The 11,729-nt window shown below is 46.3% G+C and overlaps 3 protein-coding genes across 3 annotated transcripts; 1 reads left to right on the top strand and 2 right to left on the bottom strand.

The window, feature by feature from the left end:
• Window positions 1-520: 520 nt before the first annotated feature.
• Window positions 521-3,013, bottom strand: PtA15_4A155 (uncharacterized protein; the record flags this gene model as incomplete). Its single annotated transcript, XM_053168010.1, has 9 exons — window positions 521-552; window positions 623-970; window positions 1,041-1,823; window positions 1,909-2,160; window positions 2,245-2,298; window positions 2,385-2,438; window positions 2,523-2,606; window positions 2,687-2,896; window positions 3,004-3,013. The coding sequence occupies 9 exons, from the start codon at window positions 3,011-3,013 to the stop codon at window positions 521-523; spliced, it is 1,827 nt and encodes a 608-aa protein (XP_053019262.1).
• Window positions 3,014-4,241: 1,228 nt separating this feature from the next.
• Window positions 4,242-9,163, top strand: PtA15_4A156 (uncharacterized protein; the record flags this gene model as incomplete). The annotated part of the gene is made up of 9 exons (XM_053168011.1): window positions 4,242-5,117; window positions 5,189-5,393; window positions 5,867-5,932; window positions 6,005-6,094; window positions 6,224-6,367; window positions 6,438-6,883; window positions 7,805-8,168; window positions 8,830-9,012; window positions 9,078-9,163. 9 exons carry the CDS (start codon window positions 4,242-4,244, stop codon window positions 9,161-9,163), a joined length of 2,460 nt encoding a protein of 819 aa, XP_053019263.1.
• Window positions 9,164-9,695: 532 nt separating this feature from the next.
• Window positions 9,696-11,266, bottom strand: PtA15_4A157 (uncharacterized protein; the record flags this gene model as incomplete). Its single annotated transcript, XM_053168012.1, has 6 exons — window positions 9,696-9,856; window positions 9,947-10,171; window positions 10,255-10,695; window positions 10,760-10,828; window positions 10,903-11,049; window positions 11,131-11,266. 6 exons carry the CDS (start codon window positions 11,264-11,266, stop codon window positions 9,696-9,698), a joined length of 1,179 nt encoding a protein of 392 aa, XP_053019264.1.
• Window positions 11,267-11,729: the final 463 nt, after the last annotated feature.

An 11,729-nucleotide genomic window follows, 5' to 3' on the forward strand; every position in this document is an offset into this window, starting at 1 on the left:
AGAGATTTCTAAACTATATATACATACACAACTTCCTAAATACACATGGAAAAAGACGGGCGGAGCAGAGGAGGATGAGCGCAGTGAAATTGAAAATATCGGCATGTCTAGCTGGTGCATGTTTGTGAGACTTCACAACATTGTTACAATCCGGAAGGCACACTTCTTGCTCCTAGATGTAAAAGAAACGTGCCTATGTTCATAAAGGAAAATTAGAGTTCTATAAATCTGAATAAGAATACTGACTTGTATTGTATGGCTGATGCCATTCGCGGTTTGGCCGATAATGTGGTGACATTGATTGACGGCTGTTGCTGCTTATTGAAACTGTACCTTAAATGTTTGAGGGAATGAGGTTATAATCTTCCAAGCTGATCGATCAGTAGCAAAATAAAAACAAACCAAAAAGTTCTCGATTGCGGCCAGATGGACCAGGGACAATGTTCTCAGTTTCGCTGTTGCTTGCAGAAAGAGTGACTGAGGGCTTGATTTCCAGCATGGGAGTGGGGCAGTTTTGACCTCAATGTTGTTGGTAGATTTCTTCAAAAGGATCTAATTAGATTGCCTCATGTCAGTAAGTTTGTCAATTTTTTTCGATGTGTTGACTGGTCATCAAGCTTACCACTTTTGAAACAACACTGGTATTCAGGCTCCGGCGATTGGAACAGCCACGGCAAATTCCTGACTGACCCGATTTCACCGTTTTTGTTCGGGACTTGGTCCTCAAGTGGTAGAGCCTGAACTTTGAATTCATTTTTCCGATCGTCCACTTTGGGAGGACTGGGGGTGTCAGCCAATTCATCCTCTTCGTCGGGATCTGATGAAGATGCGGTCGGCATCTGAATAGGGCTTCTCGGCTGGGGTGAGGGTGGAGTCAGAAGGCCGGCAATGAAGAGTTTTTCGAGCCAAGCGTCTTCATCTAAATCTTCAAGCGGTGCGCACTGAGCCGGATCTTTTTTGGGACTCTTGGCTACATGATATTTATCAGCATGGCTTAGGATTCCTTTCTCGGTAATACATGAAGATTTTTGCGAACTCACGTGAATTTAGTATATTCTGATTTAAGGTATCCATGACCTCCATCACTGTCATATTCACCGTTTCTTCCGATTGAACAACAAGCCGTGAGAAAAGTTCTTCCTGCTCTTTTATCTCGCAACGAAGAAAGGAATCTAAAGCGTCGTTTTTGGATGTGTCTGGAACAGCTCCTTGCGCGGGGTTATTATTCTTGTAATCGGATGAGGTTTTCTCTACGAATGGGAGTAAAGGTGGCCATTCGGACATCTTTTTTTCCGCAAAAGTTTTCATCATGAGATCGTCCGGCTCAAACGTGATCAAGGCTGAGGACTCGGTTTCGGATAAAAAATCGACACCAATTGGGGAAACCAGGCGCACTTTCTTGTTCACTGGTCCTTCAGCGCTTTTTTGAATGACAGCTGCGCTGGCTGAATGTTTGGTGCGCAATGTTCGAGGAATCTGGAGCTTTTTAGTCTTCTTTGGCTTTCGAGGCCCAGGCCCGTCACGTGGTTGGACACTGGCTGATTGTGAATGGCGACGTTTCCTCGAACTCGTCTCACTGTCCGAATGGTTGATAACCGCCAAAGCAACTGCATCTCTGTGGGCGCCATGTTGATCAAGAACTGCGTCGGCTTTTCGGGTTGTGCGCAATGGTTGATGAGCGGGTTGAACGTTTTTGGCCTTCTTTGGTTTTTGAGAGCTGTCACATGGATGAACACCGGCTGATTGTGAATGGCAACGCTTCCTTGAAGTCGTTTCACTGTCTGAACTGTTTATAACCACCGATCGGCTAGATGTTTTTGGGTCTGTTTCAAAAGCAGAAATATGCGTTCAGCCGTACAATTCATCAAAGCTTTCATGTGAAAACAATGTAAAAAAACACATCAGCACCTGTTAAATTTTGCTTTTGCGCAATCTGTTGACCGCTTTTCGATTTCACCCGTTTATCTTTACCTTTTGCGACCAAACCAACGTCCGTTGAACTCGCGCTCTCGCTGACATCATCATCAGATGCAATTGCCGACAGTTCGCTACTGAGGCACGGTTCCTCATTGGTCTTCTCAATAGTTTCTGGTTTACTTCCTTCGCCTACGGGTTTGGATTGCCCAGAGGAGGGATGATCTAGTTTAGCCTGAGTCGATCCTTTTTGGCCAGAGATAGACGACATTGTTAAGAAGCCCGAAGATAATATAAATATAAGTGTGGCCAAAGATTGAAATCACTTACCGGAACCGGAAGGACCGTCCCATGGTCCTTGAGATGATTCTTTCCGGCCAGCGGCTGGCATAGAAGCCCGGGGAGAAAAACATGAGGCAATAATTTAGACGTCTGGGCCGGCCGCTGCAGATAGTATTCAAATTACTCACCGTTACGGTTACGAGAGGGGTATGGTCTTTGGGAGGTTTCTTTCTGGCCAGCGGCTGACAAACAACATTGTTCATGAGAAGCCCGGAGAAAAATCAAATGTCCGCTACAGCTTATCAAGAAAGATTGAAATCACTCACCGGCGGGCCCTCCGGTGGGGCGGTTGCGTGGTCCTTGCGCTGATTCTTTCCGGCCAGCGGCTGACGTAGCATGGGAAGCCAAGACTAAATTCAATGGTAACAGAATCAATCAGAGTCAATCTTTTCCGGGCATCACCGCGAGATCAAGGATTTAAAACACTCACTGGGATCACTGAATTTTGCGGCTAAGGCTTGTAGCACGGCTACAGGTGTATCAACATTGGTGTCCACCAGTTTAATCGGCGCGGCCCTGAACCGCAAAAATTCGAGCAACTGAACAGGAGATACTTTAGGGTCGAAGGGATTGAATTTCTCGGATTGCTTCTCGGTGGCGGCTCGTGGCATGATTATCACAAAAATAATTTCACTACTAACTATTCAGAATTCAAAAATTGTTGAATTAGATATCGGTCTGGATTTGAATTTGTTGAGCTTTAATGGAACACCTCGGACAGATAACTTGCTTGACATACATACATACTGTTCCCCATAGTAAAACGATTCCGGCCCGTTGGCCCTTTCTGATCTGCAAGGCACCGGATGAATCTCTGCACCCTTTCTTCACTCCAAAGCTTTACTGTTTGCCTTTGAAGAGATGTGAATCAAATTTCCAACGATTTGTATGTTGCATTTCAATAGACTGCACGTACCATGTATTGCCTGCACTTCCCTCAAGAACCTCGCCGCTCCGAGCTCTCCAGCTGTGTAAATACATATCTATTTTGATGTATGTATTTGGAAGACATCACATTTCCTTTACGATAAACTGTGACAATCATTCGAAATTTAAAGACAGTTTGAACATCCATTCAAGATTTGAGCATTGTTCACCGGTGACACTTTTGCTTATATATTTATGTAAATGGATAAACAGCCATGTATTTTGTCGACCTAGGCTTAACTACGAAACTACTTCGTCTTTTGTCAGCTAAATGCTCATCTAGCTGTCAGCCTGTATCTTATCAAAGGGGTCATGTGTGCAACACACCCATCCTCATTTTTTCGATTTGCCAAAGGAAAATCATGGTGTCAATTAGTGGCCACGGGGGCGATTGAATTTGAGGTCACAGAGTCTTTCTGCGCCAGAAAAGCAAGCTGCATCTATTTATTTAATTAAATATTGCTTTTCCAGCCCAATGCAAGAATAACCTTGGCATTCCCCGCAAACAAGTCGCCTCCGTCCAACCCGATGATGCGCCTCGCATCCTCGTAGTCTATACAGCCCTGATATAGTTTTTGATTCTGAGTTAGTATTTCCCTTTGCCACCGTCTCTCACCGTTTTCGCGAGCTGGCCCTGCGTATCAAAACGGAAAGCCCTACGCAAACGCCATCTTCTCCGGCTCTAGTTGCCCTCGTCTCCGGCTCTACCAACACGCAGCCTTTGTCAGCTCAGCTCCAGTGAGTTTTTTTAACGTCCTATTTTTGTTTTGGCTTCTTAAAGGGCTACCTTATTGACCATATTTGACATTGTTATCCTCCTCCACGTGGTCTTCGCCTTCGTCGCCGTCGCCGCCAGCCCTTCTTCCTCGCCGTCTTCACCAGCCCTCACTCCTCGCCTCCGGCACCAGCTCTCTTACACGCCGCCGTCGCCAGCTTAAGTTGTGGATAACTCTCTCCGGTATTTTTTTACTTGCTATCTCTATGTTGAAATCGCAGAACGAAAGTGGATGATTTACTAACCCATGAACTGTCTTTGCCAGAGAAATTCAATCCACAATATGGCCAAGAAGAACAAGCCTCAACGCGTCAGTGTCACGCGCCCCGGCACGAAATCCAGACGTTCCCAAATGAATTCTCATGATAAAGACGGTGCACCTCCCTCGCCCCCGCCCACCAACCCTGAGACCGTACCACCTTCGGGACATGACGATATTGAGGAAGAGGATGACGACGAGGATACAGATGATACCGACCAAGACTCGGACATGCCCCTACGCCAAGACACTCAGGGTGCCGTAACAGCCCTGTCCCCACCCAAACCTATTTTCAATCCGCGTATTAAAGCTGTCCCCGAGAAACTTCAGTTTTATCTTCAGCCCAACGCGAATTTAGAAAAAAAACCTAGTACAATGGCTACCTTACTTGCGATGATACAACATTTCTTCCCTTCGTATAAACCCCCGAGTCGCCACTCAAAAGCATTCTTGATCCGTGCCTATACTGAAAAAGTGGTCCCCATCATTTTGGTATACATCAATTCAATTACCGCGGAGAAGGAAGAAAGTGGAGACGTCGAGATGGCAGGCCAAGAAAATCTCAATCTACTACCTCTAACGGGACTCAATCCATACAACTCGAATATCACGATAGACATAATCCTCGATTTAATAACTAAACAATACGGATCAAAGCTTCAAATCCCGGACAAAGTGAACAAAGCGTCTGCGATTGGCTTCTATCACAAGTATCTCTGTCCCGCTCCCACCGGCGGTTACCCTGCGCCCTTCACAACCTATCCCCATCCTGTTCCAATGCCGTACCACAAATTGCTCAATCGCGGTGAACTACGATACAGCCTTCAATGGCATTGTCCGAACGTCTTCGTGCCTATCAACCCTGCCAAGACGTCCCTCGAAGGAGTTTATGCGCAATTCGTGCTTGATGACATTGCAGATGTCCCTGTTTGTGAAGGGGTTGATTATTTTATTAACAACCAACCGCAAAGCTCCACCCAACCACAAAGTTCCACCCAACCGCAAAGTTCCACCCAACCGCAAAGCTCCACCCAATCACCAAGTTCAACCCAAACACCAAGTTAGCTCCACCCGATCTGCAAAGCGCCACCCAATCTGCAACGCTCAACCCTATCTGCATAAGCCACCCGATCGCCAAGTCACCTGCGTCCTATCTGGACTGCTCGTTACCAATCAGTTGGTAATTACAAAACGAGTTTTCCTTTTCTCTTTTTGTTTCACATCTCTCAAAAGAGTATATACTTTGTACATAATTAAGGGCCTCGTATTTGTTACTTGCTGGCATTCCAGCGACACAGTTGAAAAGAGCGTTGATGGATTCTTTGTATATGTCTTTGTGTATGTATGTAGATTTGGAAGTTTTTGGAATATTTACAATAACGATACATATGCTGTGGATGACCCAGGAAGGCAACCGTACAAACCGTACCTATGCAGTACACTGAGAATCATCTCACTTGTCCCACCCGCTCTTAAATGGAACTGAAGCGTCTCTGATCAGACAATCCTCTTGTTGAACATGCCGCCACGTCAACGCCGACCCCCCAACACTTATGTATTGTGCACTTGTGTTAGTCGTAAATGCGGAGAAAAAACTTACTGGTACGAGGGAGCTTGGCAACCTGGAGACCTTGTTGTTTCGTCAACAGCGCGACGTCATCAACTTGAAGATCAGGCGGCGAGTGAGGCACTGTCCTCAGTTACTAACCCCGAAAGTATGTTTTGTTTGCAATTCATGATGTTAATTGTCCGCTGCGGTACCAACTAACAACAATGTTTTTGAACAGGTTCACCTGTCGACGAGGTTAATTCATTCGAAGACCGCGTCAATCAAGAGCGGGGTTATGGACGCATCGCTGTTTCGTCAACAGCGCGTCGTCATCAACTGGATGATCAGGCGGCGAGAGAGGCACTGTCCTCAGTTAATAACCCCGAAAGCACGTTTTATTTGTGATTCATCATTTTAATCCATTGCGGTTAGGACTAACACCACGGTTTTTGATCAGGTTCCCCCGTTATTGAGGATAATTCATTCGCAGACCGCGTCAATCAAGAGCCGGATGAGGCCCTGGCTTCCGTGACACAAGCTTTGACATTGAATCGGATGGTTCCCGTTCCCGTTGAGCCTTCACAAGCAGTTTATAATTCAGGTGAGTGCCTTCTTCTGATCCCATCATCTTTTTTTCGTCAAACCAATTGCTGATTGTTGAATCAAAACAGCACAATGGTTGATCCCTACGTTTGAATCAACACCGCCAGCTTTCACCTATGCAGCGTTAATTGCCACCATGTTTGCGATCCTCCGACCAAACTCAAACCACACCTGTGCTTGGCTCTTGAGAAGGCAGCGCGATCTCATTGAACTCACCCTAACGCACCAACTCAAGACCAGTTTGTCGCATCGTCCACTGAAATTTACCGAAAGGAATGATCTTGACAAACTGCCCCGCGATGTTCGAAGTACAGTCAAACGACTCAAGCTTGACCCTAAAATCTTCCTGCTGAACTGTTGTTCGAGGTGCTTTGCTACGTATCCAACTGACCGAACCCCTGAACATTGCTTCCATAAGGCGGATAACCTCGTAGAAAAAAAGGTGGCATCCGATGATGACCAACCTGAGCAATCTGACGACTCCAATAGTGACCAGGGGTCCGTCGATCCCGGGGTTTGCGGCCAGCCACTCTTCAAATATCGTGGCGCAGTAAAGAAACCAGTACGACAGTTTGCCTATCAGTCTCTTCACGCCTGGATTGCACGCTTCCTGAATCGGCCTGGGATCGAAGATGCCCTTGATAAGTCACTAACTCCACTCGCTGAAGCTTCTAACTCGACGGACGTCCCGGATAGGGTTTCAGACATTCACGGTTCATCAATATGGCGAGAATTTGAAGGCCCTGATGGGAAACCGTTCACTAGTCAGACTGGTAACCTGGTCTTTGGCCTGTTTATTGACGCCATTAACCCTTACGGCAACAAGAGCGCCGGAAAATCCGCCTCAATCACGTTTATGGTTCTTGTTTGCCTGTCACTTCCTTACCAGATGCGTTATCAACCGGAAAATATCTTTTTGGTAGGGATTGCTCCAGGGCCCAAAGAACCAAGCTTGACGCAAACCAACTGGATACTTAATCCAATAGTCCGACAACTTCAAAATTTGTGGTCATCTGGTCTCTCATTGTCGTCCACACATCGGTATCCACAAGGACGACACATATATGCGGCGCTGGTACCGTGCTTTGCAGATCTTCCCGCCTTGCGTCGCGCTCTGGGTCTGGCAAGCCACAGCGCAAATAAATTCATGTGTTCTTTTTGTGAAATATCAAAGACTTTAATAAACAACTTGATCATGGACTCTTGGAAACCTCGATCTTCAGCTCATCACATCAAATGGGCCCATGCCTACCGCGACGCTAGTACACCTGAAGATCGGAAAAAAATCTTTAAAAAACACGGAATCCGCTACTCGGTTTTGACCGAATTACCATACTGGAAGCCCACCGAGTACCAAACAGTCGATGCAATGCATAATCTCCTTCTTGGCTTATTTCAATGGCACTGTAAGCGCTTTTGGCGGATGTCCGACAAGGAAGTCAATGAAAATTATGAATTTGGGCGGAGAGACATCCCAGCCACGGAAATAGCGGAGATGGACGAGGAGGCTCTCTCAGAATCCCGCGAATCCGAGACTTTCGACGAAGAGGACGAATATTCTAGCGAAGAAGACTCCGAGGACTCCGCTTCTAGCGACGAAGAATCCGCTTCTAACGACGAAGAATCCGCTTCTAGCGAAGAAGATGCAGAAGATCACATTCATCCTCACGCTCCAGGGGCACACCAACCCAACTCCGCCCCTCCTGGGACATTCCGGCTTTGTGAACACAACTTCGGCAGCAATACAGCTTCTAGTGACTTTGACTGGGATGGAGACCCTTCGACTTTAGCTGTGTCGGGTGAATGGATAGCCGGATCCGAAGAAGACCACATATTTGATTCGGCCATGCTAAATATAATCAATTCTCTGCTTCCTTGAATACACTATCCGACCTGGATCAAGCGTGCAATTCCCGTGCTAGGCAAGGCGGCTAATGGGAAGCTAAAAGCCGATGAATGGCGTCATCTTTTCGTGATGCAGTTGCCGCTCATCATGATGAAAGTGTGGTACGGACGCAATCGTGTGCACATGTCACTTTTGCGAAATTTTGCGCATCTTGTTTCCGCGGTCAATCTTGCCTTGAAACGCTCAATGACACCTGCGCGCATCAAGCTCTTTTCAGAACACCTCAAAGAATATCTCAGTGGGTCGTTGGTTATATTTCCTTACGCCAAACTGGCGCCAAATCATCACATGGCGATGCATCTTCCAGAATGTCTTGCGCGATTTGGGCCTGTTCGGGCATGGTGGTCATTTCCTATGGAAAGACTGATGGGTGAGGTCTTACAATCCAGCCATAATAACCGCATTGGTAAGGCTAAATCAATTGGACCTAACATTTGAAGAGTCCTTTTTGACGCTGATTCATCTCGGTCTTTTGAAAATAGGCCAGCTTGAAATCACGTTTTTGAAAGGTTTCTGCCGCGCAGGTAATTTGCGCGCCATGCTTGATACACCAGAATTGTTTCCCGAGTCCCTCCGTTCAAAGATCAATTCACTCAAAGATCTCGACAATCCCAAAGCGTACACTCCCAAGCATTCCGTTGATCCCATCCATGAACAAAAACTGAGCAGTCAAGACTCTCAAAAACTAGCCGATTACCTCAATGCCAAGTCACATACTAGGAGTTGGGTCGTGGCCAGTGAGTGGATTCGCATGAGTGAGACCGACAAAAAACGCACCGCCACTTTAACTTCTCGATGTCAGATTCATCAGCATTTCTTCCACAAGAACGTCACTTTTTCTACGTGGGAGGCCAATCCAAACAACAGCATCATTGCTGTGGATCCTAAATATCCAAAACTTCTTCACTTTGCGCGTATTCAAACTATTTTCACACATGTCAGAACAAGTACTAATAAAGAGCAAATCTCTGAGACATGGGTAAAGATCAAGCCATTACCACCTTTACCCCCGTCAATTGATGACATTTTTTCTCAGCTCCAACAACCTCAAATTCAACTTTATCTCCGTCTCCCAATAAAAGATGACGAGTTCATCATTAACATTAACGATGTTGTCTCACATTGTGCTTGGATTGAATATGCAGCGGGCGAGCTTGTTCCTAGTATAAACATTCCAACGACTGCACTAGTCTCACTTGATCGCGAGTAGACATTTGTTTTTTCTTTCCATCATCAAAAATTGACTGCTATTTACAAACGGGTTTTTTATCTTTTTTGGCGCGTAGTTTGTCGTGTATCATCCTTTATATAACTGATTATGTACAGAACGACAATAAAATAATCACAAGTTCCAAAAAATGAAAGACCTCTTGAGACAAGCCACATAAACAGCCAAAAAAAGCAAAGCGCCCACAAATCCTTACTCAAGTTTCGGTCGTTTCCCACCGTGGGTTTCAATGCCTTGATCCGTTACACTCCTTTTTCTGGTCTCGCTGATGATTTCTCCTTCCGATGCCACTTCCATTTCGTCAGCTCTGCCTGACCCAGATGGAGATCTCATGGGCTCGTCGGGCCGGGGACCTAATTTGCACAAACAATCGAAATCAGCTATGTAACAGCCCACTTTTATCAAGTTGGAAAGATACACTGATAGATTAAAAAAGATCTTACCCTCGGTGAATGGCACGTCTCTTACCAGGTCCTCGAATGGGAAAGGAGCCAATCTGGGACCTACCACCCTTGCAGCTTCAAGACCAACTCGAAGGACTTCTCCAGTCAAATTACACGCCCCTGCTGGTCCATGGCCGACATGAGCTGCACTTCCATTCGAAATCGCCGCGGCCGCTGGTTCATAGATGACTTGAACCACACTCCCATCTGAATTGGACCCGGGGCCTTTACACAAACAATCAAGAATCAGCCAGCTGCCCGCTTGTCTCAAGTTTAGACAAGCATAGAAAGATTAAAAATCAACTTACACTCGGTGACCGGCACATCTCTCCCCACGTCGTCCAATGGCCAAGGTGCAAATCTACGACCTACTGCCCATGCTGCCCCATGACCGACTCGAAGTACTTGCCCAGTCAAATTACCCGTCCCTGCGCGGGCATGGCCGGCATGCACCGCATTTCTATTTGAATTCGCCGCGGCCGCTGGTTCATCGTTGACTTGAACCACACTGCCATTTAAATCTGCCGCATTTCCAGATGCCGGGCCGACTTGAACCGCACTATCATTAGGATCCGCCGCTTCCCTGATTTCTGGGCCGACTTGGACCACACCTTCATTCGGATGAGCCGCTGCTGGTGGTCCAGCCACACCATTAATTCCACTAGAAACCATCGCCCCGCCGCCCGATATGTGGTTCCTCACGTATGCTTCAAGGTCGGCAATTCTTCTATGCAAGAGATTGGTTCGTTCTAACGAGCCAAAAAAATTGATCAGCAGGCGGATGACTCATCCATAACTTTCCGAGCAACTTACCTAGATTTTCAAGTGAAACCTCTAATTGCGTTATCCGATATCTCAACGGGATTTTTTCCACCTTGGTAGCTATATATAAACCAAGCAAAAGAAATAGTAAGTATCAATATATGTTCGAATGAAAGCCATTGGATGAAACTTGCCGAGTCTGACATGATTTCTTTCCAGTTCAGTTATGCGGCCTCCCAATCCCGGCAGGTCTTGGATGGCGAAGCCCTCGGGAAAACCAATGACACTTTCAAGACGAGTTTCTATCAAATGTAAGCGTCGTGCCACTGGCAGGTTCTCATCTGGACATCACATTAGAAAGGCAAAAAAATCAACATCTTTCAATATCTATACGGTGTGATCAAAATCTTCATACGACTTACTTGGGTTGATCATTGAGACAGGGGAAGGTTCACGACTAGAATCCGAGCCAAACTCCGAGCCAGGTACCCAGTCATCATCCCCCGGTTCGTTAGCAAGGCTGTAATGAGTGTGCGCGTTCGAGTTGGTGTCACTCATTATCAACGATAACGACAAGCAAGTATCAGATGGGGAGCGGCGAGCAACAGGCGAGGGTAAGGAGCAAGCAGAACAGACGAGGGTAAGCAGTACAAGCGGGGTCGAAATGGTGGGTGGACAGAATTGGTTGAAAAATCCTGTAAGTCGAATCATCGATCAGTGCAATAAATACGGATTTCTTGGTAAGAGAGTCTGAGACGCCTGATCAATGAAATGCCAACTTGCCTTTGTACCATCTTACTACATATGTACGCCAATTTTTTGAGCTTGTAGCGTTGTTGGGTAGGTGATCGGAATCCTTGAAGTGTTTGGCTGTAGACTCAAAGGTTAATTATCCAATTATAATTGGCTGTACATAAATCCTATTAGATATGCCTATGTAGTATGTATGTACAAGCGTTGGCCAGGTCAGAATCCCGATCTCTGCGTCCCAATCGCCCTTCTTGGGTTAAACTTACACCAG

The sequence above is a fragment of the Puccinia triticina genome, chromosome 4A, assembly GCF_026914185.1.
Source record: "Puccinia triticina chromosome 4A, complete sequence".
Classification (NCBI taxonomy): domain Eukaryota; kingdom Fungi; phylum Basidiomycota; class Pucciniomycetes; order Pucciniales; family Pucciniaceae; genus Puccinia; species Puccinia triticina.